At 39.1% G+C, this 26,855-nt stretch overlaps 1 protein-coding gene and 1 long non-coding RNA gene across 13 annotated transcripts in view; one reads left to right on the top strand and one right to left on the bottom strand.

Moving 5' to 3' along the window:
• Window positions 1-25,021, top strand: part of LOC116238061 (uncharacterized) — a 34,685-nt gene extending 9,664 nt beyond the window's left edge. For 4 of the 12 annotated variants that reach the window (XR_016465934.1, XR_016465923.1, XR_016465924.1 and 1 more), the window contains 8 exons: window positions 91-164; window positions 876-1,183; window positions 1,835-1,947; window positions 8,208-10,204; window positions 10,681-10,771; window positions 13,332-13,421; window positions 16,737-16,859; window positions 24,406-24,848. This is a non-coding gene — a long non-coding RNA (uncharacterized LOC116238061). The other 8 variants (XR_016465930.1, XR_016465928.1, XR_016465927.1 and 5 more) reach the window with 8 other exon arrangements.
• Window positions 22,652-26,855, bottom strand: ING2 (inhibitor of growth family member 2). The gene is made up of 2 exons (XM_031607463.2): window positions 26,534-26,855; window positions 22,652-23,465 (listed from the first exon to the last, which is right to left on the bottom strand). Exons 1-2 carry the CDS (start codon window positions 26,721-26,723, stop codon window positions 22,795-22,797), a joined length of 861 nt encoding a protein of 286 aa, XP_031463323.2. The 5' UTR covers window positions 26,724-26,855; the 3' UTR covers window positions 22,652-22,794.

Genomic DNA, 26,855 nt, shown 5'->3' on the forward strand with positions numbered 1-26,855 from the left:
AAGCACAACTGGGATAGTTGGGGGTTCTCATTGTTTTTTGATTGGAACTTCAGATGAATTGTCTTTTTTTGTTGTCTGCTTCCTTTCCAGGAAACTGGAAGAGAAAGAAGAGGGAAGAAGAAAAGTCTTCCATGAAGAACTTGCTATCTGAACAGGAATTACATGTGTGTATCTAAATGTGAGCAGTGCCATGAAACAAATGTCTGATTATTTAATAAGTTTGGCCAATTCCATATGTAAATGTTTATGTGATGTCACCACTGAATTATTTCTAGCTCATGTACTGCTGTGGTGTTCTTTCAGATGACTGGTTATGTGTCCTTTTTCATACCAATGGAGTGAACAATCTAATAGTTTTGGGTTGTTGTATGTAGATGTAAATTCAAAGTAGAGATGCTCTCATCTTTATTCAAGAAAAACATGCTTATTTGTGCTAGATTCAAAGCAGGTAGAAATGCACTGATGGAAGAATCCTATCCTCAAATATGTAGCTGCTGTTATAAAAGAAGTTCTAACTTCCAGCTGATCTACCTGAGGTGGTATCAGAAGTGATGACCTCTCAGTCCTACAACATCAGGAAACTTTGAGGAAGTGTCAGAGACGAGACTTCCAATATTGTTGTAATGTTTTGGAGACTGTTTGTATTTAATTTGGGGACTTTTTGTGTGTGTGTGTGTGTGTGTGTGTGAGGGTATAGTAAGTACTGGTTTTACTATGTGAAGAAAGTATATATTGTAATCCTAGAATGTGAAAGAAGTGATAATGAAGTAAATTCTTAGCACTGTAAGAAATCTGTTGGATTAGCTTTTATGCTGTATGTAAATCAGGACTGTACTTTTCTCCTCTACATATGTGTTCTTTTTCATTACTTTCAGTTTTTGTTGGGGAAACGCCTGATGGTCATGTCTTCACAGGAATATTATAAAAGGAAAATTAAAGGTATAACTGCTAGAATAAAACTAACTGGAAATAAAGATAAGAAAATGCTAAGTGTTGCATCTCACGGGGAATCAAAAGGTGGATGGCCAATCAAGCAGATATTACTCAACACTTTCTGAGAACTCGCAAATAATCAGAAGAAAATATAGCTGGAATTCAATCTAACAAAGAATCAACTCAAATGTTTCAGATCAGCAGGATCTGTTTAATGTGTCATCTTCATTCCTCAAGCATTAACCTGTAGGTAAGCATGATATAGAGCTGCAGCTTCTTAACCACACAAACTGGATGAAATTTTGTTTCAAGTATTTCTGAAACAAGCACTTAGATCCTTTAGTTCTGCAGTTGTTTGGTTAAGGAGTAAATGTTTTTCCTTCCAGTCCATTAAGGAGATTAATATATTCTTCATTAGTCTGAGATTGGTTCACTCCTTTAATTATGGGAAGCTTTATTGCTAAGCACTTGCATGAAAGAAATACTAAGTCTGAGAAGTTACTTTCAACATTACTATCTGTGAATTAATGGTATCTTTATTCAAATGAGAAGCAATGCTTATGTTATGAAGAGCACTATTATAAGATGTATAATTTGAAAATTTAGCTTGAGTCTTTATTAATAATGCTCATAACAGGGTCATCAAATAGCTGTATGAAACTTTACTTCCCATCTTAGAGATGGTGTAACTGAGATACACACTTATTAGGGCAAAGACAACAGGACTCCGAACTGTATCTGCATATGTACCAAATTGTGCAGCACCTACCTGAAGTAACTGTGTCCCTTGATTATGTTTTATGATCAGCAAATTCTTAACTTTTCAGAATGTTCTTACTATGTTTCCTGGTCTTCATGGCACATTCTACAGGAATGTTTTCTGCAATGATCCTGTTTACAGGCAGCAAGCTTAAAGCAAATGGCTGACCTCTTTCCCCAAGCTACAGAAGATATTGCAGAAGTATGCCCCATTTGCTCTCAGACAGGAAGCATCCACTGAGATTCTTAAGACAGGTGAGACTAGAAACCAAAACATCACAGCTGGAATGACTAATGATACATTATTTCCTAAGAGGAAAAACTTTAATTTTGGTGATGAAATGAGTTAAACATGGCTGGTTTTGGTACTTCTGAGAATCTTGGGATAGGATTAGCAGTACCTAAGTGTGTGTGTTATTGCTGTGATAAATATGTAAAATAGAACTTTAGAGAGATTAATTCTCAATAACACTAAATGCCTTTTCCTGTTCAATGTACTGCTTGGTCCATTAAGCATATGCAACTGCTACAATCCACAGGCTTCTATTTAGGTTCTCCTAGGAGAGGAAAGAGCCTGGGTTTTGGCCAAACAAAATAAAATACATGCTGTGGAATTCTGTTTAACTGCAGAGAATGAAACTATTGCTACACTCTATAGAATATGCTTAATAGTGCAGTAAGAATTTACTAGAAAAAACTTTTTAGAGGAGAGGTCATGTCATTTTAAATCCTTGAGGATGCATTATGGGTTAGAGTGATGTAGAAGGCTCGGATCACTTTATCTCAATTTGCCCTGGGTGTCCTACTTCACCAATGATCCCATCAAAAACATTGGCACTAACGTGAAATTAAAACAATGAAAATCAAGAATCAAAATATTATAAGCAGTTGTTTGTTTCTGCTTAATTAAAATCTGTATCTGCTCGTTTAGTGCTACTCGTTCTTTGTATTAACAAGCTGTGTCTCACACATCTGAAGAAGCCAAGGAAAGTATTAGGTACTTTGATATTTCTTTGTCTCTTATACAAGAAGATTTTTTTGGTTTGCAACCATGCAAGTCTGTCTTTGAAAACGTTTAGTCTTAACTAATGCAGTTGAAGATTATGGCATTTTTTGTGTGTCTATAAGGGCCTGTCACTGCAGCATTATGAAAAATTTGCATATAAAGCATCTGGCTTAAGAACATTGTTTGCATATTACATAACTTTCATATGTATTTCCAGTGTCATTATGAAGTAATAGTGTTTGTTGATTTGCTATTCATAGGTCAGCAAGTGTTACTTGTTTACTTAGTGCTGGTAATTTTGCTTTCTCTCTGTTTACCCAGAAAGAGAGTTTCCAAGTTTTTTTCCTGGGAGGAGAAGGGAAGTGTTTACAACTGGGACAAGGAAATTCTGGCACATGTTTGGCAGTGTTGAGCTCTGTGAGTTCAGCAGCAAACCACTGTTCATTTTGTTTGTCAACACAGAGCTCAAAGAACATGGCACAGTAAAGAAAATTTGTAATATCTCACCTCTCCATAAGAACTGCTGTGTCCTTTTCCTTTTAAGTAATAATTTCCTGTAATGTTTCAGGTAAGTGCAAATTCCCTTCCCCACTCAGCCTCTGTTGTCATCATAACTGGTTTTCTGGATCAGGCAGAGCTATACCAGTATGCTCTTAATTAAAAATGATCAGACAAACTCTGGGGCCATGTGACATCTGAGCCTGAATGAGGCTTTAACATGGCTCTGTTTTACCACAGATGTTTGTTTACCGTCGCCGTCCTTAACTTTACTAATTCTGCTTCCTTTCCATCTACCAGGCTGAAACCCGGTTGTCATTCCAGGCACAAAGACATGTGAATGAGGTGTCCTATTAAACTGATATTGTCAAATGTGATGTGAGCAAATGAGCTGCACTCCTCTCATCAGTGATACCGATGACTATGCTGGTGCTGTTCCCAAGGCAAGAAAGGGGCAGGCATTGCTTCCTGTAGATTTTCATGTTTTCTGCCCTGCTAGACAGGGCTGCAAACTAAACTTCTGGGACCAAGGGAAATCAAAATTCATATTATTTCAGCTTTTTCAGATATCGTATCTGAGAACCATTCTTCATGTCAGAATTCTGGTTCCTGTATATTGTGTGCTGTGCCTCTGAGAAACCCACAGAAATGCAATTTTCAGGCTACCATATTTTGCACATTATATGCACAGCCATCAGTGCTGAAAGCAGTCTCACGTCAGGACTGTAGGAATTGTCAGCACTATTTTTCTGTCAGTTGAGCAAAGGCTTTTTGTGGAAAGCAAATGAAACCACAGTACTTTTTAAATTTGTAAGCATGCTTTCTGGAGTGTTCATCCTTGTGGCCAACCTGAAGGAATTGAGTCATCGCTTCAGATCTTGTGAGAGGGAAATGGGTGAAAATTGCAAATGTAATATGCTTTAGTTATCCACCAGGAAAATGTATCTAGGAAAACCTAGAGACTTGAAATGTGAAGAGCTGCAATTTCCTATCTGCTCTGTATTATCACAGGAGTGAGGATTTTGGTTAGTTTGATCTGGCAAGAATTAGCCAAAATCCGTAGGGTAGAAAGCTAGTTACAGGAACCCACACTTAACTAGCCTTCTGCAGTAATTTCTAGGCTAGCCTAGAAAAATGTTTGTTCCACTTGGCATAGTCTTTCATGGGGGAACAAATCCCCACTACGTACAAAATAAAAGGAAGAAAGTTTATACAGGGGATATATGAAGAACCCTTGTTTCAGCATATGTGGAGTTCTTTTTCTAACCACTCCCCATATTGTTTCGGCTCTGTTGTCTTAGAGCAAGTTCATCTCTGTGTGATGGCTGATAAATCTTTGTAGGTTTTTGTTTGTTGTGGGTTTAATTTTGTTGTTTTAGGACAGAGGAATGGTGTTTCTCACAATGGGAGAATAAGCTTGCTTGGATTTCTTTTCAACTTCAAGCCTCAGAGTTGCAAAGGACTTCCCTCAAAGATTTATAACACTCAGTCTTGGGCACATTAGACTCCTCTCTTGTGTATGTTTCCCCTTTCTCCCTTTCTGGATGGTTAGCAAGAACCACGAGATGATTAGATTGAATGACCTCCTGTTTATCATGTGACACTGCATTCGCATGGAAATGCCATGTTTAGTAAGATAAGAGCATTTCCATACTTATGAGAGTGAGCTGTGTGCTGCAGTCTGGGAATGGGATGTCCGGTGTCACCAGTAGTGCTGGGCTTAGGGCCAAGACATCCAGAGAGAATCCTGACCTGACCACAGCTGGTCCTGTTTTCAGCAGGAGGACAATTAGAGATGTTCTGTGGTCTTTTCCAACCTGAAGTTAACTATGATCCTAAGAAGGGATGCTGTTTTCAATGCTGTAGCAACAAATTAATATCCAAAATAATAGCCAGTCTGACATAGAATGATTTCCTGATAGCAGATCTGACTATCTGACCATATATGTGGTCTTGAGTTTGGTATTTGAAAATTAAAGGTTTTCTATGACACCTCAGTGTAGCTGTTTTCTCACTCTAGCTTGTCACCTAATCATCTCCCAAATATACCTAACTTAAAATATATAATCTGATATCTGTATTGAAAAATATCATCTAATACAAACGTTTTGCTGGGGTCAGTTATGTATGAGAAGCAAGAACAGCCTTTTTCTTGACCTCTGCTGGTGAATGCCAAAAGTGTGGGTTTTGCTTACATGTATCTTATCACAGTACTGTGGGTGTTATAAGCAGGTCGATAACAGATCCATTCTGTCTCCAGTCTGCCCACATAAATTCACAGATTAATTAGTCAGCAGAGACCACAAGGAGGATACAATCTACATGCTTATAAACAAGCCAGTCTGTGCTGAATACACATAAGAACCTTATGTTATTTAATGTTAGAGGCAAATATAAAGCAGCATAAGGGAAAAGGGAAGTAATTACATTAATTCTAGAGAAGTTTCTAGGGTATTCTATCCATTGCTTTGAATTCCATTATTAAAACTACGTATCTAGTCAAGAGCTTCTGAGACCAGGTTCTTTATTTGGACCTGAAACTTGTAAGGTTTACCTTTTTAAAATTGAGAAAATGTTAGAAAGAATCATCTTTTATAAATCTCACAGGTTTTGTTTGTTTATTTTCAGAATGAAAGTCTTGATGTAAAATGTGTGCTTGCACCTTAGTTGTTTTCTTTTTTTTTTTTAATGTGATGTGTATGAAAATGTGATGCTTCATATTGCAAATGAAGCAATTCAATGAACGGACTCTACTGTTGATTCAGTTGGTCCTAGCCCTGAACAGTTTGGACTTGGTCAATTGAAGAGCTTCAATACGTTGACAGTCTTAAGTTCCCGTGACTATTCTTACTCTAAATACTCTCACTCTTGATTACTGTTTTCTGATGGAAATGTTGTTTTTCTCCCAACAAAACAATGGTAAATAGATGTTTCAGATCAACAGGTAAGCATCTGAAAAATAATTATATATATATATTTTTTATTTTTTTAAACAGGGATGCAAGTGTTATAACTTGATTTAGTGCTGCCAGTGGTGAGAGCAGAAATGTACAATTACTGATGTCTGCAAAATCTCTATGCATTTTTCTGAAATAATGTAAATTTCAGTACTCTTTTGTAGCACAGGGACTACTCATGCTTGTTTTACTATTATACTTATGACAAATTACCACAACACATGTGTTTGAGAAACTTGAATGCAGTGTGTGCATCATTCTTGTTGAAGGACTTCGATATGTGCTCAAGAATATAAATGATAAAATTTGCTTTAATTTTCACTGGATTCAACTTGCAAACGTGTAGATCTGTGTGGTTTGTAGGTAATGTATCACAGTTTTAAAAGCATGTTTTTCTTTTCTGGATCTAAACGTTCTATGACAAATGAAGAATCTTTGTGGTATGAAATTTGTGAAATAATGAATATTTTTCGAATCCTATGAACAAAATGTTTTTGAGAAAGGACATCAAACTTTAAGCTTCAAAGTATCTGTCAAGAATGGAAATCCTAGAAAATATTCTTGTCAAAAAAGCAATGTTTAACTACTTCCATATTTTAATTTATTAACTATTAGGTGCTGAAAATAGATTTGTGCCTTGATCAAATCCTTAGTCTGTTTTTTTCTCTGAATTGGAAGGGTTTGGTTCAACAAGAATCTCCTCTTTTCAACATAAATGTGTTGTGTTGTATCTTAAAGCTTTGATCTCAATTACAATCGTTGCTCTGTTGGTGTATTTCTGTGTATTTTATGAGACCCTGAATGTTTTGTTTTGTGGCTGTTACCTGTACCAGTACTATTCTGTTGCTCTCTGCAGTGTGCATTACCCACCAGAGGGAGCCGAAGCCAAGAACCGTACAGATTTTGCTTTGCCTTCCAATTTTCAGAGGCAGGAAAACTCACAGTTGAGCAATCATACATGAAGTTGGTCCTTACCACCTCTAAGCTGCTTGCTACTTGCTCAAGTCATTTGTCATTCTGAATGCATTCTAAATGCTGTGTCATAATTTGCCTTCTCCAAAACCATTAGTATATCAGTCACAGCAATCATAGAAATCTGATGGAAGCCTTTGGAAGTTCCTTAACTAACAGGCGTGCATGTTTTCTACACCACAAATTGTGGGTAATCAACCTGTTAGACCTCCTCTGAGATTATTTTTCAAATTCAAAATCTTGTCATAGAAAAATGGTCACACACAACCCCAATTTTGGCGCAGGTTTCTGTTTCTTGATAGAAACTTTTCATGAGGAAGGTATGAGAAAGTTTATATCAAATTGCTGTTTAATAGAGTTTGCTGTACAGCTTTCTCAATTAGAAATTGCTTTATATAGTCATCAATTTAGTTGTATAATGGCATAGCTTGTTGGGATTTTTGTAGGTGTTTTCCAGTATTTCAGTGGGAATTAATCTGTCAAATGTAGTAAACAGAAATGTGAAAATTTCAAAAAGATTAGCAAGAGACTCCTGAGTTTGAAAAACAAAGGACATCTTCAGTTGTGCAGTTTCCAGTGGTACCTCCTCACCAGTGGCTATTGAATAACAGTACTATAAGACAATATGAATGTGCATTTTGAGGTTTTCTTAATAAAAATAGGAGAAAATCTTGCAAACATTTTTGGAAGAGGAGATGATTTGTATTTGCAGGGTCTTTCAGATGCAGTTACTTAGCTGTAAAGTGACCCTTTAGTCATAACTTCTGCTTTTAGTTCTCTCGGATTGCTTTTTACTCTGCTTCTAATTATTTTTGACAGCTTTTTTCCTTTGTTTCTGTGCTTAATTCGCACTGTCATTTCAATCTTTCTCTTACTTGGGTTTATTTTTCTCTTTTTTTTTTTCTTTTGTGAGATGCTGCTTTCATATACTCTGTTTTCACTTTTGACTTTCTATCACCTCAGAACTGTATTGCCTTGTATTTTATTTTGAGGTCAGGGAAGGGAAAGGAATAAATGGCAGCTGCAGATGCAGGAAATACACTCAGCTCTGTGTTTGAACATGTACTTTTTTGTTATTCCAGGTTTTTGATCAGACTGGCTCATGGCAGTAGCTGCATGAAATACACATTTCCTCATCAGATACTCCTAAACACAGGAATTGTTCCATACTTATATCAAGGAATTCAGTGAAAGATTATATTTGGTGTGTGTACAGGTTAGTAGAATGTATTTTCCCCCACTGAGAATTTAGGACTAGAAGCCCGTTTTTTGGAATTCATCTAAATATGAGCCTTCCACCATCACATTTTTGTTAATTTTTTTGTTAGATCTGTTCATAATTTCTTGATACTTACTCCACAGGTCTTTATTTCTGTATTGGCATTATATAATCCCAATCCAAAAGTTACAATGGAATAATTTTAAGAGCATTTTGTAGGTATGAATATCCTCAAATCATCTTCCACTAATAAGCTGCTAATACAGGTACTTCTTCCAAACGGAAGCTGAACAGCATTCTTTCCTGGTTTGGTAAGACAGTCCAGCATGCAGGTTTTTGCAGTGTTTGTTGAGACTGTCAAACTGAAATTTCTGAGAGCAAGAGTTGTGCTAATGCACCACAGGTGTTGTTCTCTTTGTTGGTATCTTACCATGATTCATCTTTGCTTGGGGTAAATATTGCAGCCGCTGAAAAAAATTATAGGTTTCTAAGTTCTATAGGTTTCCACTTCTCCCATATGCAACTGCCATATAGAAAAAGGCAGTCATAATTCCTTATACAGTGTGTTTGACAGTATTAGAATGAAAAGTGCCACTCCTAGTCTGATTTTCCAATTGCACTGGAAATGTTCTGTATTAAGGACAGAAGTAATATTCAAAGACACATCTTGTTGCAGAGTAGAAAGCTAACGTATTAGAAAAAGTTCCTGTAAGAGAATGGAAGCAATAAAAGATGGCTACATATACAAGGAATTATAAAGAAAGTAATCTGAAGTGCATGTTGATGTCCTTGTTAAGTCCCATATTTTGTCACTAGTACACCTGAAGGGTTTAAAAGCTAGATGTGCAGGTAGTAATGACATTGCGGCACAACAAATCATAGTGTATGCTGCAAGAAGATTCAGTGCTAGTAGAGACAGGCAAACTATTTCAAAAGAAGTAAAATCAAGCCACAATAACCCCAACTACTGTTCATGATGATCTTTTATTGCATGAAAATGTGTGGTTAATTAGCATATTTGGCAATCCGTTTTATTCATGAACTGTCACTGCCAGGGTAGTGAGATTGCCCCAGCTACCAGTTAAGTTATATGTGGCAAGAAAAGCCCAATCAGACTGCATCAGAGCTTCTGGGTTTCTTTCTTTAAGGTACTCAAATAGCTGATTCTGACAGTCATAGACCTGATATTGTCACATATCTCTTGCAGTACGTTATACAAACATATCTGGAAGCAGAAGTCAGTCTTTCTTGTGTATGCATCAGATTTTATTTAGTGGTGTGACAGAATAAGGGTACAGATAACTTTTCTCTATATTGATTCTCTTATTTTATGCTGAAATAGAAAAGAAACTGTGAACGTTCAATGCTAGCAAAAGCAATATGCCTGCTAAGCTGATATGCCATTCTGTGGCCAGTGTTCAAGCAAGCAGCTGGGAATTAATGAGTACTTCCTTGTGGTCTCCAGGTAACGAAGGTTTAGAAGCTATATTCTTTCTTCTCCAGAATAGGAATTTGCACCTAGTTTTAAAAAATACTTGAGTGGCCTGTGTTGTCTTCAAGAACATCTTTTCTAAATTCTGTAGGAGTTTTTTGAAAATCACGCTGGCAGCCTTCCAGCAACTTTAGATGCCTAATTCTTGGTAAAATTCTTGCTTTTAGTCTTAACTTTTCTACCCAGCCAAGTTCTATCTGAAGGCAGCAGATTTCACTCTTGACCCTATTTGCACCTACTTCATTAATCATCTGAGTTCTCATCTAATTGTATTCAGCTGCATTCCAAATACTAATACCACTGAGATAATATTTGGGAATCTGAAGACCATCGGCATGTGACCAAGTCACATTCTGTTCCTTTTGGAGGTGAGCAATTTCATTTCTGTTGCTACTTGTTAAATAAATGAGAATTGTTTCTGTGGATCAGTTCATTTCTAAAAGGATCATACAGATGGAAGTCTCAAATTATCAATATTGTAATTCCATATTCTTTAGTTTTTGCATGTTCTGTGTTGGTATATTTCAGCAATCCCTTCTATGAGAAACGTTTCGATAAGATCTCTTGGTGCTGTTCCCAGAACACGGTTCATGTGATATCAAAGAATCCTATTGTTTTGCTAGGGACCATTTTGTCATTGGGAATTTGGACACAGGGTTTGCAAAGGGTTGGCCGAGGCCAGAATACAAAGACAAAGCTTTTGTGCTATCTGTTCTGGCAGGCCATTTTCTGTCAAAGGCCACTGTATTTCTTCATCTACAAAAATTAGTGACCCTAGCTGCCTGAGAAGTAGGAATTCTGTCTGTACTCACTGTAGTATTAAGTAACGTTGTCGTCTCTCTAGACATCACACAAAACCAATGGACTCCACCTCTTTTTTCATCTGTAACCTATAAATTTTCTCCATTGGCCAGACAATCCTGGGTGAACTGAAGGTAAGCACGCTGATAGTTTTTCTCACAGCTTTTTCATGGACCTCTTAAAGTCTGCAGCTGTAGACTGTTTTGACTTCTGACTAAATGCAAGGAGTCTAGCATTGCTGGTCACTGTAATTATTGATGGTGCAAGCTCTCATCACCAGCTTATAATATATGAGAGATGAAAAATAAGCAGGTTTTCCAGAAGCCTTAAAATTGTAGAGACCAGCTAGTATGTGTTTTGTGCATCCTTCCAAGAAGTTCTGTTTCACTAGACCAGGCTGCCCAGAGTCATATCTAGCCTTGCCTTGAATGCCTCCAGGAATGGGGCATCCATTTTGCTTTTATTAAAATGTATATTGGTATTTTCTTTCAAGCATGCTAAATTTATATTAGATGAGGTAAGTGGGATTAGGCTCTGTCTCTATTTCCTTGAACTTATAATTACATTTATTGAAATCTGCTGCACTGTAGGTGCTAGAATACAAATAAAAAAAAATACAGTTGTTAAGACAAAATGATAAAAAATTATATCTCATAATGAAACAAATTGCTTTAGCATTTGGTATGATGTACATCTTTTTTTATAACAAGACACAAAATTCACAGCATAACAGTTTCTCTCAAATCCTAAGATATTGCTCTGCTTACTGATAGGTAGGTTATGCAACACCTGTTAGAACGCTGAGACACTGTTTCGTCCTACTTGGTATTCTTTTTTTGTTTTGATGTCACCCTTTCTATCTCGCTCTCACTCCATAGTCTCCATAACAATCTGCTACTGGAAAGTTCTTGATTAGGCAAGTGTTTTAGGGTCATAATTAAGCCTACATCTTGATTGCTTAGTTTTCTAAGTGGAAATTCTATCTTTTCTTTTTCTTAAAGACCAAATTTTACTTTGTACTAAAGACTTTTCAGTTTCAATGTGTTGTAATCAGAGTGCCTTTTCTCAAAGGATTGCAAAGCTTATTATCTTTGCTATTTACTTTCATCTGCATATATAAAGTACCAGTGGTGGACTGTGATTGTTTTGCTATGAACAGTTTCCCATCTAGCCGTATACAGTCTCAGCCCTGTGTTAGTTTCACATAATTTACCCTAATATTCTCAGTTGTTACTGCAATGGATCAGTAGATCAGCTGAAGAAGTTATTCATGTGTACATATGTGTGCATGTACAGAAATTTATATGTATATATGTGGATACATATGAAAGGACTTATGCCTAGAGCTCCATACAGTTCATTGACCATTTAACTACTCACATAAATAGATAGACCAAGAATTGAAAAAAAGGACACATACTTTTAAGTAGATATAAAAAGTGCTGATACACTTCTGCAGAAAAAGTCTTGAGTTTGTGGCTAACTTGGCAGAGGTCTCCTACCACATACATTGTCTCACTGTGCTCAGTTTGCGAACCAATATTCTTTAAAGTAGCACATCCATCCTCTTTTAGTACACTTCTGTCATTATTTTTATTAACCAGAACTTAGTGCTTCCCAACTACGGTGAAGAAGAAAAAATCGACTTTCACACTGTTCAACCTAGAAACTGGAACAGTAGGCATTATGTTTTGTAAGCTTAAATACACTGTTCATATTGAAAAGTGACTGCTAGATGTAATATTTGTAAAAATAGCCAAGAGTTTGGATTGCAGATATCTGCATGAAACTACTCAGAAATGATCAGCAAAGTAAGAATTACATACTAAATGTGTTCCCTTCTTCCTACAATTCACATACTCATTTTGCCACTCACTTTCTCTCCCACCAAAAATTAGCAGTTGGCAAAGAAAATGCTGTGAAACATTCTTCCTGTGATACTTGAATAAGTAGAAACCAAAGCATAGCATTCAGGTTTGCTTCTTGAAATACCTGAACATCTGTCACGTTTTCTGTGAGCGTGAAGAATATCGCTATTTTATGATTAATTAATTACCTATGCAACAAAAAGAAAGCAGAGCAGAGCTTGCTCAAGAACTGCTGATCCAATCCATTTCCCATGCCAAAAGGCAGGATCAGTTATAATTAAACTAATGCTGACATATTTCTCTAGCCTATGTTATAGCATCTTTGTCACTGGAGATCTTTCCAAAGTAATGCATGCCACTGCTTCACTGTCATTATGATTGGATAATAATTTTTTTTTCTTAATGTCTTTTTTAAATCTTCAGTGCTCAGTGTGAAGGGCATGACTTAGATTGTCCTTTTCCTCTCACCAGAAAACTTTCTTATAACATATGGTCTTGTTTCTAGACTTTGTTCTATACTTCATTAGAAGTCAATGTTTTCTACACCTTTCTTGTTGCTTACTTGAACTCTATCACATTAAGGGTAGTTTACAAAACTGAATAGAAGGTCTTAAAATGTGTCTTAGAACAGTGATCTTTATTTCATCTTTTTTGGCAATGTCACAAATTTAATGACATATTTGTCTTATCCTCTTCAAATGCTTTTTAAAAAATGGTAATTATTAAATATAGCATAGTAATCAATAATTAAAGAGCTATTCCTTAAGACTCATATCAAACTAAGGATGGTGTTTTATCTGACACACTATTTTTTTCTTTCTTTTAGGTTCAAAATGGTTGAAAAATTAACCAAATTTGTACCTCTTGGCAATTACTGATTATTCCCGTAGATTTATTTTTGGAGTCATGAAAACAGGTAAACTCCTGAATATGGTTGTGTTTTGTTATTATGTGTATGGCACACTATAATCATTAGTTCAAAATCCTCTACGGAACGACTCAGACAGGAAAAAAGTGAGGAAGCTGGTTAATGCTGATAAAGTTATTTCACAAAATACAAAGAATAAATGAATAGATTTTGTGCTTCTGCGATTAAAAGATTTTACATGTTTGTAAAAATTACTATGAGATGCCTCTTCAAAGAAAACGACCCTTGCATCATTTTCTGCTACTCAATTGCACCCTATCACTGCTGACATTAAAACTGTAGTTGAGTACTTTGCCAGGTTTTTGCTACCTTAAAAGTGAGACAGATTAACAAATAGCAATGGCCTAGGATGGCACAAATATTAGTTTATATTTACACATTTTAATCTTTAAATTGTTGTGTTCATCTATACTGAAAATGAGCAGGACAGTGGGGCAATCATTACACAAGGGTTACATGATTTTTTTTTTTTCATTCTGCATCAAATTTTGAACTGAAAAACCGTTCCGAGGTTGGTGAACACTCCTATTAAGAAATGTTGTATTTATATATCTTATTTTTATGTATGTATATCTGGGATATGCACAACTCACTTATGAAAAGCCTCCCCTTTTTCCAGCTGAAATCCTGAGTGTTGCATTCCAGAGTAAATATACACTCATGATACAAACAGCACAGAGAAACTCTGAGCTGAAGGAGGTACAATTTAGAAGTCCAAGCATTAACCAACATAAAGATACCCAGGGAAAAAGTGGTTGTAATGGCAGCTAGCCATTTTTCCCATCCCCAACTACCCAATGAAATTCTAGTATAAGGTGATGGGATTCCCATGCCTATCTTCTTATCAAAGTAAGATTTGGAAGAAACATCATTTTTAAAGGCTTGCACAGTAGTAATGAGAGACAACTGAGTGAAACTGTGCAAATAATTTGTTTAGAGCTCTTGGAAATTTGGTCAGCCTAAATAGTTGTGCTGTTTAGCAATTTAGGTAAAACAGCATATGTGGTGATCTCTAATGGCTTTCAAGGTTTAAACAGAAATCTTCTGAAATGATGAACTGAAATAAAACTATGTCAAAGCAATTCTACAGTCAGTATTTTAACAGAGTTGATTATATCAGCACTGTGCTCTACTGAAACTCGTAACACGCTGTTAAATATTTTATATTCTTCTGTTGTTCAAAAGCATGGCAAAAATTCCAATACCATAGTATTCAGTTACTTCCCATTGAGTGTAAAGACTCCTCACCCATCAGGTTGGCCCTGTTTTAGAGCCTGGCAGTAGATGATTTTCACCAGAACACGTTACTTAAATGCTTTCAGTCAATGCATTTAAACCTTCAGTAAAAGCCTGGGCTCTCTGCTGAAAGCACAAACAGCATCTTACAAGAGTGAGCTTAGTGCCATCTCATTAATCAGTGTTTGCATTACTGGCTTTTGTTCAAGAGCTTGTACACAGTGTCTCTCCTCATTTTTGCTATGCAAGGCAAAAATAAGAAGTTTCAACATCATTACGTGTTCATCTTTTTGTTTTTTTTTACATATTGAGCCAGCTTTTGAACAGAATCTGCTTTGTGCACCTCAATCAGTTATTCAGGCTGTTGGATGAGGCACAGGCTGCTGAAAGCGTGTATGTGCACAACACTTCTGGGGCAGTGGCTGAAAAGGAAAGGTGCAAGTGGCTAGAAAATGTCAGCAGTTTGTGTCAGTTAGAAAGGGAGAGGTAGCTGAAAGCAGCCAGCCTGGTAGAACTTGCTTCAGTGATAAAGACTTGAATGAAAGCATGTCTGTCATTTTTATGCTCAGCAGATAATTGCATTTGGAAGCTGTGCTTAATTTAGTGAGAAGGGAAAACGGAACTAGAATCTGTGTGGATTTATTTTGGCCATAAGGCTTGAGAAAGAGCCTTACCAAAAGATCTGTTGCTTTGGCAAGTACACAAACACTATCTTAAAATTAATAACTTTTTTCGTATTTAGTTTTTCAAGTAAGCTTTTCACATTCTCAGTTCTCATTCTCATTCTCTTTGGCCTAGAAATCAAAATATCAGGAATTTTTTTTAATCATTCATCTACAGATGAAATAGATACAGGAATATTTCTATATACAGCCATCAAGTTCCCCCTGCAATGCATTTCCAGAATTTGAAATACTAGGAAAAATTTGAAGTTTCCTTTAGGTTTGTTGAATTCTGGTAGGTTTTAGTAGCCTTTTACAGTTGGCAGTTACTGAAGCTGCAGCTCATTTTCTCTAGTGCACTCCACAGAAATCCACCTTTCAAATCTGTGGGTGCTTTCTTTTCTGCTGCTGTACCTCCTGCCAGCAAGCGCGGGTGACAAGTCATTAAATATAAGAGAGTTGTTAGCAAAAAAAAATTATTTAATAAGAGACTTATGTCTGACCTGCTTCCCCAAAACCAATTACGTCTCCCTGGCAACAGTCACAAGCGTGTGACAAAATAGTCAAGATTTCTCTACAGAAAAATTAAAATACTTAAAATGTCGCTTTTCAAGGAAGCATCCTATTTTATACTCAGTTTTCAAAAGTGCGTAGCATGCTTATATGAAGATACACCTTGTGGCTCAATAAAACATCATCAGCTAATGCATCAAAGTACGCTCTCCACAACAAACAGGGCCTGCTGCAGCACAGCCATGAAAATTAATGTGGGCTCATAAGTGGGTATTTCTTCTGAAGTCAACTTTAGAACAGCTCCAGTATGGTAATCACGATGGCTTAGGCTACAACTTCATCATCATGTTTTTTTTCCTATAAAGTCACCCTAAAGTATCTCCACAGTTCACCACAAATATTTTAATAATATATAACAATTCTAAATAAAATCATAATAGAGATGAATTTATCACTCTGGTGCACAGGGAGATTACAGCATTGAAAATCATAGCCAAGAAAAGTAGGTGTTTTTATGTAGAAAGATTTCAATGGTCTTTTTCTGTATTATTTCAGTTATCACTATTCAGCACTTCCAAGTTCTATGACATTAATATCAGTGGTTCTCCACAGATGCAGAAATTCCAGTGACCTAAACATTACTCAGAAATCCTAGTCACCATTTCTAAACTTCTTAAAAAGTCTTCCAAAAGCCATTTGATAACAAGATTATCTGCAGCCAGTGTCTTAGCTCTACTGGGTAATTGTACAACTCTCCATGTTCAGCTGACATTACAGTGTTAGCATCTCACTATTACATCCTAGGGGGAAAACCCCATAATCATAGTTTTTTGTTTACTTTTCTGATAGAATTTACCATCTATGTGTATTTGAATATTTTTTTTGTACCTAGGATTAAAGTTTTGGATTCATTTGGGTGCTGGGATGAAGTTACTCCGGGTTTTGAAGGCTGTGATCATTGTGATCAGCCAACTCCAACTACTGGAAGGAGGAGCAAAAGCATTCCTGTGTGCAGGTCTGTAATAGTGATTGTTATATCAGGTAATGCTTCTACAACTCTATTTCTCATCTCCCTACAGAACACAAAAATAGAATGGCCTGTTAGCATTAAAATGTTTACAAGGTTATATCTTTAAGAAGGCAATGATGTAATTACACAGTTTGCTGCAGTTTTAGTACAGCTTTATTATCTCTGTTTTAGTTTTGAAAAATGATGGCTACTTTCTCATTTTAAGTGGGATTCCAGGGACTTAAACTTTGCTTTTCTGATGAGGTGAAAAAGAAGCCTTAGAATAGTTTTATGTTTGCACTGAAAAAGTGCAGCAGGTGACAGAGCAGTGGGCATGCAGCCACTGGTCCACAAACAACAATTAAAGGGACTCTTCACGGCCTGAAAAGCCCAGTACAGAAAGGACAGGGTCTCAAGTTGTCGAAGAGCAAGAAAGCCAGGCTTAAGAAATAACAGTACCAGGTAATCTCCACGTGAACAGCAGGAAATTGGTTTTGCTGTTGTTTACCATAAATTCCCCTCTACTTTAGACTTTTAATGTCCTTTTTCCACCACTCAAACTAACAACCTATTTGTACTTAAAAATATCTCAAGCAGCAAGTAAACAGCATTTCCATATAATCTATCCATCTCCCTCCCTTCTCCATATCAACAATAACAAAGCAATACTGCTCCCCAACCACCAGCAAATGTAGTTACTGTGGTAACCTCACGCAGCACCCCTCTGAGCTGCTGCCTCCCAGATGAACCTTGCTGTATCCTTCACTGGAAGACTATAATAGCAAGTTAATTCCCGTCTTTTCCTCAAAAAGTATGGAACAAATAAATGCACTTAGAATCTGTCAGTTTAAAACTAATTGGGCATCTAATTACATAGCACCCTGTTTGCCTCCCACAAAAATCTTTGCCTCACTGGGACCATGCAGGGGCAGAACGAAGTTGAGGGTGGTATCTGTAATCCTTACCATTTCTTCGCTTGACTGGTGACCTAAATAAAACTTTCAGTATTAGGTTTTTCCAAGATGTAATTTATACTATGGCTGTCAGGAGTTAAGATAGCAGTTGCCATGGAGCTTTAATCTTTTTTTAGGCTTTAGTCAAAGGAAGCTGGAAGTCTGCATGGTGAGTAGAGCCCTGCTCAACTGAATTTTATTTAAATTGGGACAGGATTTCACCCTAATTTTCCTAGTGGAATTTATTCTCAAAAGTTCTCAAATTCATTTAGTCTATTCTTTTTCTCAGCAGGAGATGAAAGTTTCCTTTTAGGCTTCTTAAATCACGTTACATTCAAACACAGAAGGACCCCCATTGCTTCCCATCTCTTCCAACTATAAGCTGTAACTTTCTACTAGTTTTATACACATGGCTTATCACTGGAGTGAATTCACTTACTAGTTCTACCATTTTCAATGGAGGTGTTCTATAACAATAAAACATTTGGGAGAAATTTGTTTTTTATGTGCCCAGTAAGCACTAATCCCTACACTGTAAAATAGGCTGTTAGGAAAGGAGAAGTAATTACATTTGAATCTGTATATGTGCTATTTATAACTTCCTTCATGTGTATTTAAGAAAAACAGAAGTGTGCAGTGACGTTCTGCTGGAGTGCAGTGCTGTCTCATTTCTTGCTGCTTGCAGTAGAACAGAGATGCAAGTTCAGTCTAACGTCTGCAGTTACAACTTCAAACATTCCCTACTTAGTAAACCAAAAGAATGCAAGAAGATGAAGATCTAGGTATTCTATTTCTAAGCTGTAACAGACGAGTTGCTTTTTCTTTGCACATACTTTTTCTTTTTTTCCCCGAGAGCCAATGACTAAATAGGGTGCCTTCTGGGACTAATACATATGTCACTTGAGCTGAAAACAAGATTCAGCAAGAGCTACCAAGATAGTATTAACTTTGACATATGCAACAGAAGAATTTCAGACTTCCTGACACGATAAAGTGTCTTCGGGATCTGGAGGAACTTTTATCATTGCTCTGTTAGACACAGGTATGCCAGATAGCACAGAGGGGCAAAAAAAACTACATTAAATTGCAGCATTTAAAGCAAGAAGGACTTTTATATGAAACCTATGGAATTTTCTTCAACCTGAGGTGCCAGTATCAAAAGCTTACTGAGCTACTGGAGATAAAAGACATGTATGCAGATGAGAGGGAGAAAGAACTCGAAGCCCTTAATTTTGCTAATGTGGCAGTTGCTATATTTTAATTCCGAACAGACTGGTTGGACTTTAGGGGAAACTGAACAGGGCACAGTTCAGTCCAACTGAGTCTAAAGAACAGAATCCCAGATTAAGACTTTAAAAATCTGATCTGTTACTGTCAGCAGTGGTACAAGTTATGGTGGTGCCAAACCGCTCATTTTCATGAATTCAGGTGAACTGTAATATCTTCTTTCAAGATGAAACTAGTGACATTTAAATGCAGAGATCTTCAGAATGAGCAAATGCCATCTTCACAAAGACCTCGTTCATAGGTAAATTCAGATAAAATTGGGATTTTCACTTACCAAACTTCCATACGAGCTTCAAGACTTGGCAGTAGCACATTCACCAGTTTGGAAAGTACAGGTAATGTGTTTGGCTGGGAAACTGTTGAAAGTAGCTTAAATAGAGGAATTATTGTGCTTTTTAGTAATTAATAGGTATGAACACATAATGGCATGTTGAAGACTACATTTAAGATATTTGTACCTATTGTAACTGATAATCAACCATATTTGAATTCAGTTACCTTACACAACAGATATAAAGTAAGACACAGCAACTGCAGGAGTTGAACACTACACAAGATCCGTAGACAAGACCAGCCCAGAAAAATGCAGTAAATGCTGGAGATACCAAAATGGTCTCACAATATAGGCCAATAATTGAATGCTTCATCTTGCCTTCAAAACACTATGCTTTCTATTAGTGTTTTTTTTTTCTCTTTGGTTTAAAGTTTGATTAAATGACTATTTTGTTAGGATTACACTAATCCATGGGACAGTGATCAAGAAATGCTCTTGATCTGGTGCCATTCTTTATAAATAGTTTATGAGGACATTTTACTGATGATGAATTCACGTTACTTCAAAACTGAGAGGCAAAAATCAACATAAGTGCACCATATTTTCACAAACTCAAAACAAAAGCTAAGCTTGACATCTGATCCACACTGAATTAAGATGAAGTATTAATTTTCACACAGGGAACAGTTTCCTTTTCTATCTGTATACACTTCTATCAACTCCCAGTTTGTTACCCAGATTTTTTTTGTAAGAAGCTTGTTTTGCTTCACGATAGCCAATACACATTTTCAAGCTTACCTGATTTAACAGCATTTATTTCAACTTCACTAGTGAGATTCATGCTCGTCAGAAAAGGAGTGTAATATCAAGAAGTAACACATGAGTTCTCCACTTACCTTTGGTTTCACAGTAGCATCTCATGTGCCTTCAGTAATTACCATTGAACTTGCACAAAAACAGATGTAAAACCACAAAATCTGGACATTGGTAAGACAGACAGTGAAATGCCAAATGCCAGATAGCATTAGTTCATATCCCATGGAGGTTTTAACAATGATTTGGGAGTATTTAGAAGCAATCATTTTAGATGCACCTGTATATATTTGAAATACCTTGCTGACTTGCTTATAAACTAGTACTGAATTACTGCTGCTTTTGAGTGTTCTCAGGTATTAGGAAAGCAAATACTGTTTCTCCAACATATCTTCACTGGGAACTTTTCATACACCCTACCAGAAGAGCTGTTAGAGTAAAATATCTCTAATGCAGAGGTGCTTTCTTTATTTGAACTACTTTGAAACAATCTAAACTTTTCTCTCTGTAACACCACAGCATACACTGTTCATACCTCACCAGTTACTTCAGGTGATCATATAAGGCTCCTGAACTCTCTTCTGTCTTCAAGCAAGTATTCTTGATATACACAGTAGAAATTCAAGCACAGCTTTCAAGATAAATTAGTAATATTAATAGTTACAATTTCACTGTTGCTTTGTTGCTGTAATTTCAGTGTTTACTTGAACGGGTGCATTTTTTGTCTGTTTTTGTTTTAATGCTAGCAAGCATCACCATTTTATACGCACTGCTTACTGCAGTACAGCACTCCCCCATGAAGCTGGTCTACATAATAAAACTAAAACTTTGGAGCGACAACTCAGAAACATTCACTTCACACTTCCCTGCCATATGTTGCTAATATTACTTGCAAATGCTAAGTCCTGTTAAGGAATCAGATTCTAATTGTGGAAATATGCTCAGTATTTTTTGTAGCTATAGTACTTGGAGACTTGCACATTGATTGATACCATGTGGCCAAGTAGCACTAAGTGCAGCACACCCAGCCCTCCAGCCCCAGCCGGGACAGCCCTCTAGTGGAGATGCAGGAGTGAGTTCTGATGGGATTCCATTGTTGCTTGCTTCTGGTCCTCTATCTTCCAGGCTTCTCTCAACTCAGTGTAACTGCTTTCGAGTCAGGCTAGGCCAAAGGTGATCTCGCTTCTTCCCCTGTGCTCTCAGATCACCTTAGCAGCAAAAAAAGAGGCCTGTGCAGACTTCAGAGCACTTGCAGCCCACCTGGAGCAGGTGTGCAGGTGATCTCTAATTTCCTTGCCAAGACCACCTGGGCAGAGGCAGTCTCTCAGGAAGAACACTGCTGAGCAGTAACTAAGTGTAAGCTTCAATACACCATTTATTTCTCTTCTCTATTAGTGTCTCCTATTGCAAAGGAACAGAAGCAGCTGGGGTAGAGGTGAAAAAATAATACTTTTTTTTTTTTTTTTTTTTTTTTTTACTACTAGCCAAGTTTAGACATTACCATTATACTTCAGGACAATACTATTACTAAGCCTGTAAGAAACCTGCTGGGATTTGTTTACTTGCTCTATTCCCATCATGCTTATATTTGTTCTTTTAATTATTTTTGTATTTGCTTTCGGGCTTTTTAGATAGTTGCTGAAGTCCAAGAACTGTGGTGCTGTGCCTAAACCTGGGTGTGGTCACACACCAAAAAATACCACTGAAGGAAAAGCAAAACTAATGTCCCAGAGAAAAATCAAACATATTTCAGCTCTTTAGAGATTATGATGAAAGTCTCATCACATTTGCAATTGCTGTTCCCTGAGATGTCTACATCCCCTCTCAAGGGATCCTTCTACCACTTCTGGGCTTATATAGACAGTGGCAAAATTAAAAAACATCTTAATAAAGACCACATCAAGATGCTCTACGGAACTCCAAGTATGCTCTACAAAACCCACTATGAATATGCAATGCTTATACACCACAAGTCTGTCAAATCCAGAAATTGACTCCCAAGTGTAAAGTCACAAAGACAATAGTTTAATATCAACAAAAAAAAAAAAGCTTAAGTTAGTGGTATTTTCTTTCTTGAAATAACATACTGGTCATACGAGAGTCACTGAAGAGGTCTGCTTTTAGCTCGGAAGACTTTTACAGTTACAGCCAAATTAAAAACCCCTATTTCTAGATGTGTGATGTTAACACAAAAACCAGAAACTTAAGACATGGGATGAAGAACAAATGCAGCTGTTAAGATGATAGCAGTTAGGTGAGGCATTTCACTGCCTTCTCCCTAACGTGAAAAGAAGTTCTCCAGTATCTTTCCCACCACCGTTATTTCAAGATTCACAAGTCGTTGTTTTTAAAATACTAACGGGGTTAAATTGCAATCAAGCGCCGTATGCTTGTAACGTCTTCTGTGAAGGTCTGAAGCCACCCTGTTTCAACTATTTGGTTACTCAGTGCAGAAAGTTAAAGATCACAGAAGGTATAACAGCTTTTAATACTCCATTAATATTATAGATTAAAAATTATTGCATAGTCTTATGCATCTCCTAAAACAGCATTCTCTGGAAATTAAACATTTCAATATAAAAGGAGCAACTCTTTAAAACACGAATTGCATTCACTACCTTGATCTTCTATCCTTTTTTGATTTGTCAGTACATTTGTCCATAGTTTTCTCGTTATCTCCTCTGCACTTGGGGCAATACCATTTCCCCTTTGGTTTATAGGTGAGTCCAACACACGAGAAGTGGAACCACTCGATAGGACACTGTTCGTTATCACATCCTATCATTTCTCCGTAAGACACTTGGTTACATAAGCAGTAAGTGGGTTCATTGGGATCAATTGCAAATTCCACGGGTGAAACCTCTCTCTCTTGTTTGGCTTTGGAGCGTTTTTTCTTCTTGGAGGATTTCGATCTTTTCTCTTTAGGCGGCTGATCGTCGCAGTCATCGATCCCGTTTGCTATATGGCACAGGTCGCGGCTTTCACTGGTTCGCTGCCGACGAGGCCTGCGTGAAGATCTCTCTGGCTGGCAGGACTCCATCTTCGCCTTTTCTAGAGGCTTGTCGTTTTCAGACAGATCTTGAAAACACTGAGAGTGCGTTTCCATCTGTCGGGCTCTATTCTCTACCAGTTCTAGCATCTGAGTAACTATTTGAATTTTTTCATCTCCGAGTTCTTGACTGTTGATTAAAGCACGCTGGAGATGCTGCTGCAAGCGTTTCTTCTGAACGGGATCGTTCTCAGACTTGTATTTTTCATAGACATCGTCTATTTCTTTTAAAGCTTCTGCAAAACAAGCATAATACAAATAATTACACAAGATAGAAGATACATTTCTGTATTTTCTTGAGCACGTTCAAACCGATGTGAAATAGTACGAGTTTTAATTATAGTGTGCCCTACTGGGCTACATCAGGTATTTTAGTCAAGTTACACCCGAGCATCACTTCAGTGTTTAAGGTGGTAATCTGCTGCGTGAAAAGTTTCTCAAGTTCTAAGGAAAAGCAAGATAATTTTGACTGCTGGAAAAAGGAAAGGTAAGACCAGAAAGGTGACCACTGCTGCCAAAGTGAGGTTAGTCCAAATACTGACTCAGCATCTGACAAAGCAGAAATTTTTGCTGAGATTCCATATTAGAGTTGTTACAAAGCCCTGGCCTACAAACCAAAGCTTATCTATCATACCATAGGAAGAAACTTAGAATTCACTGTAATCACATGTAATTCATTTAACCATCATATTACACTCCAAACTTAGGATATGCAGGTCCTCTACCTCCTCCTCCTTACACACGTGAAGGTTTAGCATTACCTTTTCAACAGCACTTTGTTGTAACTAAGTATGACAGTGGAAGTTACACATTAGCAATCAGGATTTAAGATAACTTAAACCACTGCAAGTGGTGCTCACTGTACTAAGAAGTTACAGCAAGTTGTGTGTTACACTGAGGCAGAACTTTTCCAAATAGGTGACCTTCAGCTTAATGCATCACAGGATGTTTTCAAGCTGCTGGTAGCGAGTGCTTCACGGTTCCACTCCTAGGCTTTCTGCTTTTTCTTGCACGTGATGCAAAAATAACTGTCTGAGTTGCTGCAAATCACAGAACTTAGACCTTTGAAGCATGTTGAATGAACCCAAATATGAGGCTAACAAATACCTTACGGGACTGCCTTTGCCTGTTCTCCACATTTGCCATTTTGATGGATTTTAAAATAATATTTTCCAGACCGAAAGTGACACTAGATCTACACAGGAAAAACGGAGGAACCGCTGAAGCAGAAGGAACTAAATCAGCAGAGCTGACAGCAAGATGTGATGGGGTGCTAGATACAGTACTGATTCCTTCAGAAATAACTTACAGATTTGTAACGGGTAAGCGAGTTTATGAACGATACTCAACTACTTCCACAGCCAGAACGTACGCAGAACAGTCTCTCTTTCTGCAGACCTCTGTTTTACAAACTGCCCTTCATTTTTAAATAATTGTCTGCTTTGTACAGTTTTGGAATGATTCAAGCTCGCACTAAATGGAAGCCATAGTTATTATCTCAGTGTTGTTCACGGTGATTTCTTTTCCTGCTGACATCTTGAAACAGCAGCTTAAGAGGGAACCGCCACTTTTTACTATAAATTCTGAAACCTGTACAGAAACAGAAACCAACAGCACTTTGTTCTACTCCAGATCTTCACCAGAGGAAGATAAAGTCAGCGCTCTGCCCACCTAATAACTCACACAGACTATTTTTCCCTCAACGCCAGTTCTCCAGCTGTCACTGAAAACCCAGGCTTTGTTTTCCTACAGCTTCAGCTGCATCTGTTGCCTTGACAGGGAAAAAATTTTGCTCCTGAAAAGTGCCAAGTAAGGCACTCTGTGGTCTGAAGAACTAGAAAGACATTATCAGAGGACAATATTCTGCTCCCACATTATCTCCTGACCAGCCCTCTGCAAGATAAAAAGCTAACTGTGAGCATAGCTGCAGATGTCCCACACATCTCCTCGCCTGGGAGAACCCATGGGCACTCACTGCTTTTTCATAATGACAAAGAAAAAAACTCCCTCTGCATTATTGACACCTTTTGGATCGGTCACTCCCCAGATGCAGCTGATGGATATACACCAAACACCTTGCATGCATCACCATCAGGTGAAATGCCCTCCCGTTCTCCAGAGGGTAGCCGAGTTTCTAACTAGCCGATGGAGGAAAAATTTTGTACCCACAGAGATACAAGTTCACTCAAGTACTTCCTTATTAATCCCTTATTAATTGGAGGAGGCACCCGTGTCCAGCTAGACAGCTTGAAAGCCTCTGCTTAAAAAAGAGACTAAAAATAACAAACCAGGACCAAGCGTCCATTGCAGTTAATCTGCTTAAGTTTGGTGGGACAGACAAAAAAAAAACTAAAAGGGTTCCAACTTCCTCAGCACGGGAGCAGCTCTGCCCCTCCTGCAAGCACCATCACTGCCATTTACACTGACCCAGACCACACGGGGGTACTTTAAGGAGATCCTGGGGCCTGGGCAGCGCAGCCCACACTCCTGCCTCACCGGGACAAGCTCCCACCCGCCCTGTCAGCGGGTCGGCGCCGCTCAGCCTCCGCGGCACGTTTCAGCGACGGCGGATACTTGCAGTGGGGCAGCACGGCAGTAACCAGAAATACAAACCGCACAGTCGTGCAGCCCGACAGCACGAGGTGGAGGGAGCGCAGCCCTACAGAACGGGCGTTTAGGAAGCAGCGGCGTCTCCGCCCGCAGCCGGGGCCGACTCCCGCCTGACGGCCCCGCGTGCGCCGACGGGCACGGCGCCCGCGGCTCCCGGCGCGGCGCGGAGAACAAGGGCTCCTAGCGGCTCCGCACCCCCCGGGCCGCGGACGCACGAGCGGGGAGCAGAGGCCGCGCTAAGGCTGAGCGCTGCGGTCGGAGCGGTTCAACCAGCGCAGGGTGCCGAGGCGGGCTGCGAGCGGCGGACCGTGCCGCAGCTCCGCACCTCGTGCTCGCAAGCTGCACCCCCGCCCGCTCCGCGGGGCCGCGTCCAACGCTTCCCCTTCCACTCCCCTCCGGGTTTTAAGCCGAGAAGGGAGGCCGGGGCCTAACGCCGGGCGCGGAGGCTCCGCGGCTCCGGCTCCCCGCTCCGCCAGGGGCGGGGCTCCTCCCCGGCGGACACCGAGCGCGCCGCCCCGGCGACGCCGCCGCCGCCGCCCCCCGAGCGGGCCCGGCGAGGGGCCGCAGCCCGGAGCCCCGCTCCCCGCGCCGAGCGCATGTGCGGCGGGCGGCCGCCCCCCCCGCGCCGCCCTGCCCTCCGGTCCCTCCCTCCCCTCCCGCTGCCCCGCGGCGGAGGCCGAGTCCCGGAGCCCACCTTGGCACCGGGTGTCCACCTCCCGCAGCAGCGACACGTTGCGCTGGATGTCCAGCGGCAGCGACTCCACGCACTCCAGGTAGTCCTGCACGTAGAGCGAGAGCAGCCGGGCCCGCTCGCCGCCCGGCGCCGCCGGCCCCGCCACCAGCTGCGGCCCCGCCAGCATCATCCCCTCGCGCCAGCCGCACATCCACCGCCGGCACCGGCTCACGGGGCAGCCCCCGCCCGGCCCGCTCCGGTCTCCGGTCCCCGCTCCGCCGCCTCCTGCCGCCGCCCCTCTGCGCGCGAGCGGCCGGACCGCTCCGGGCCGCCGGGTGAGCGC

This window comes from Phasianus colchicus, chromosome 4 (genome assembly GCF_987193195.1).
Source record: "Phasianus colchicus chromosome 4, bPhaCol1.hap1.1, whole genome shotgun sequence".
NCBI classification, from domain to species: Eukaryota; Metazoa; Chordata; class Aves; order Galliformes; family Phasianidae; genus Phasianus; species Phasianus colchicus.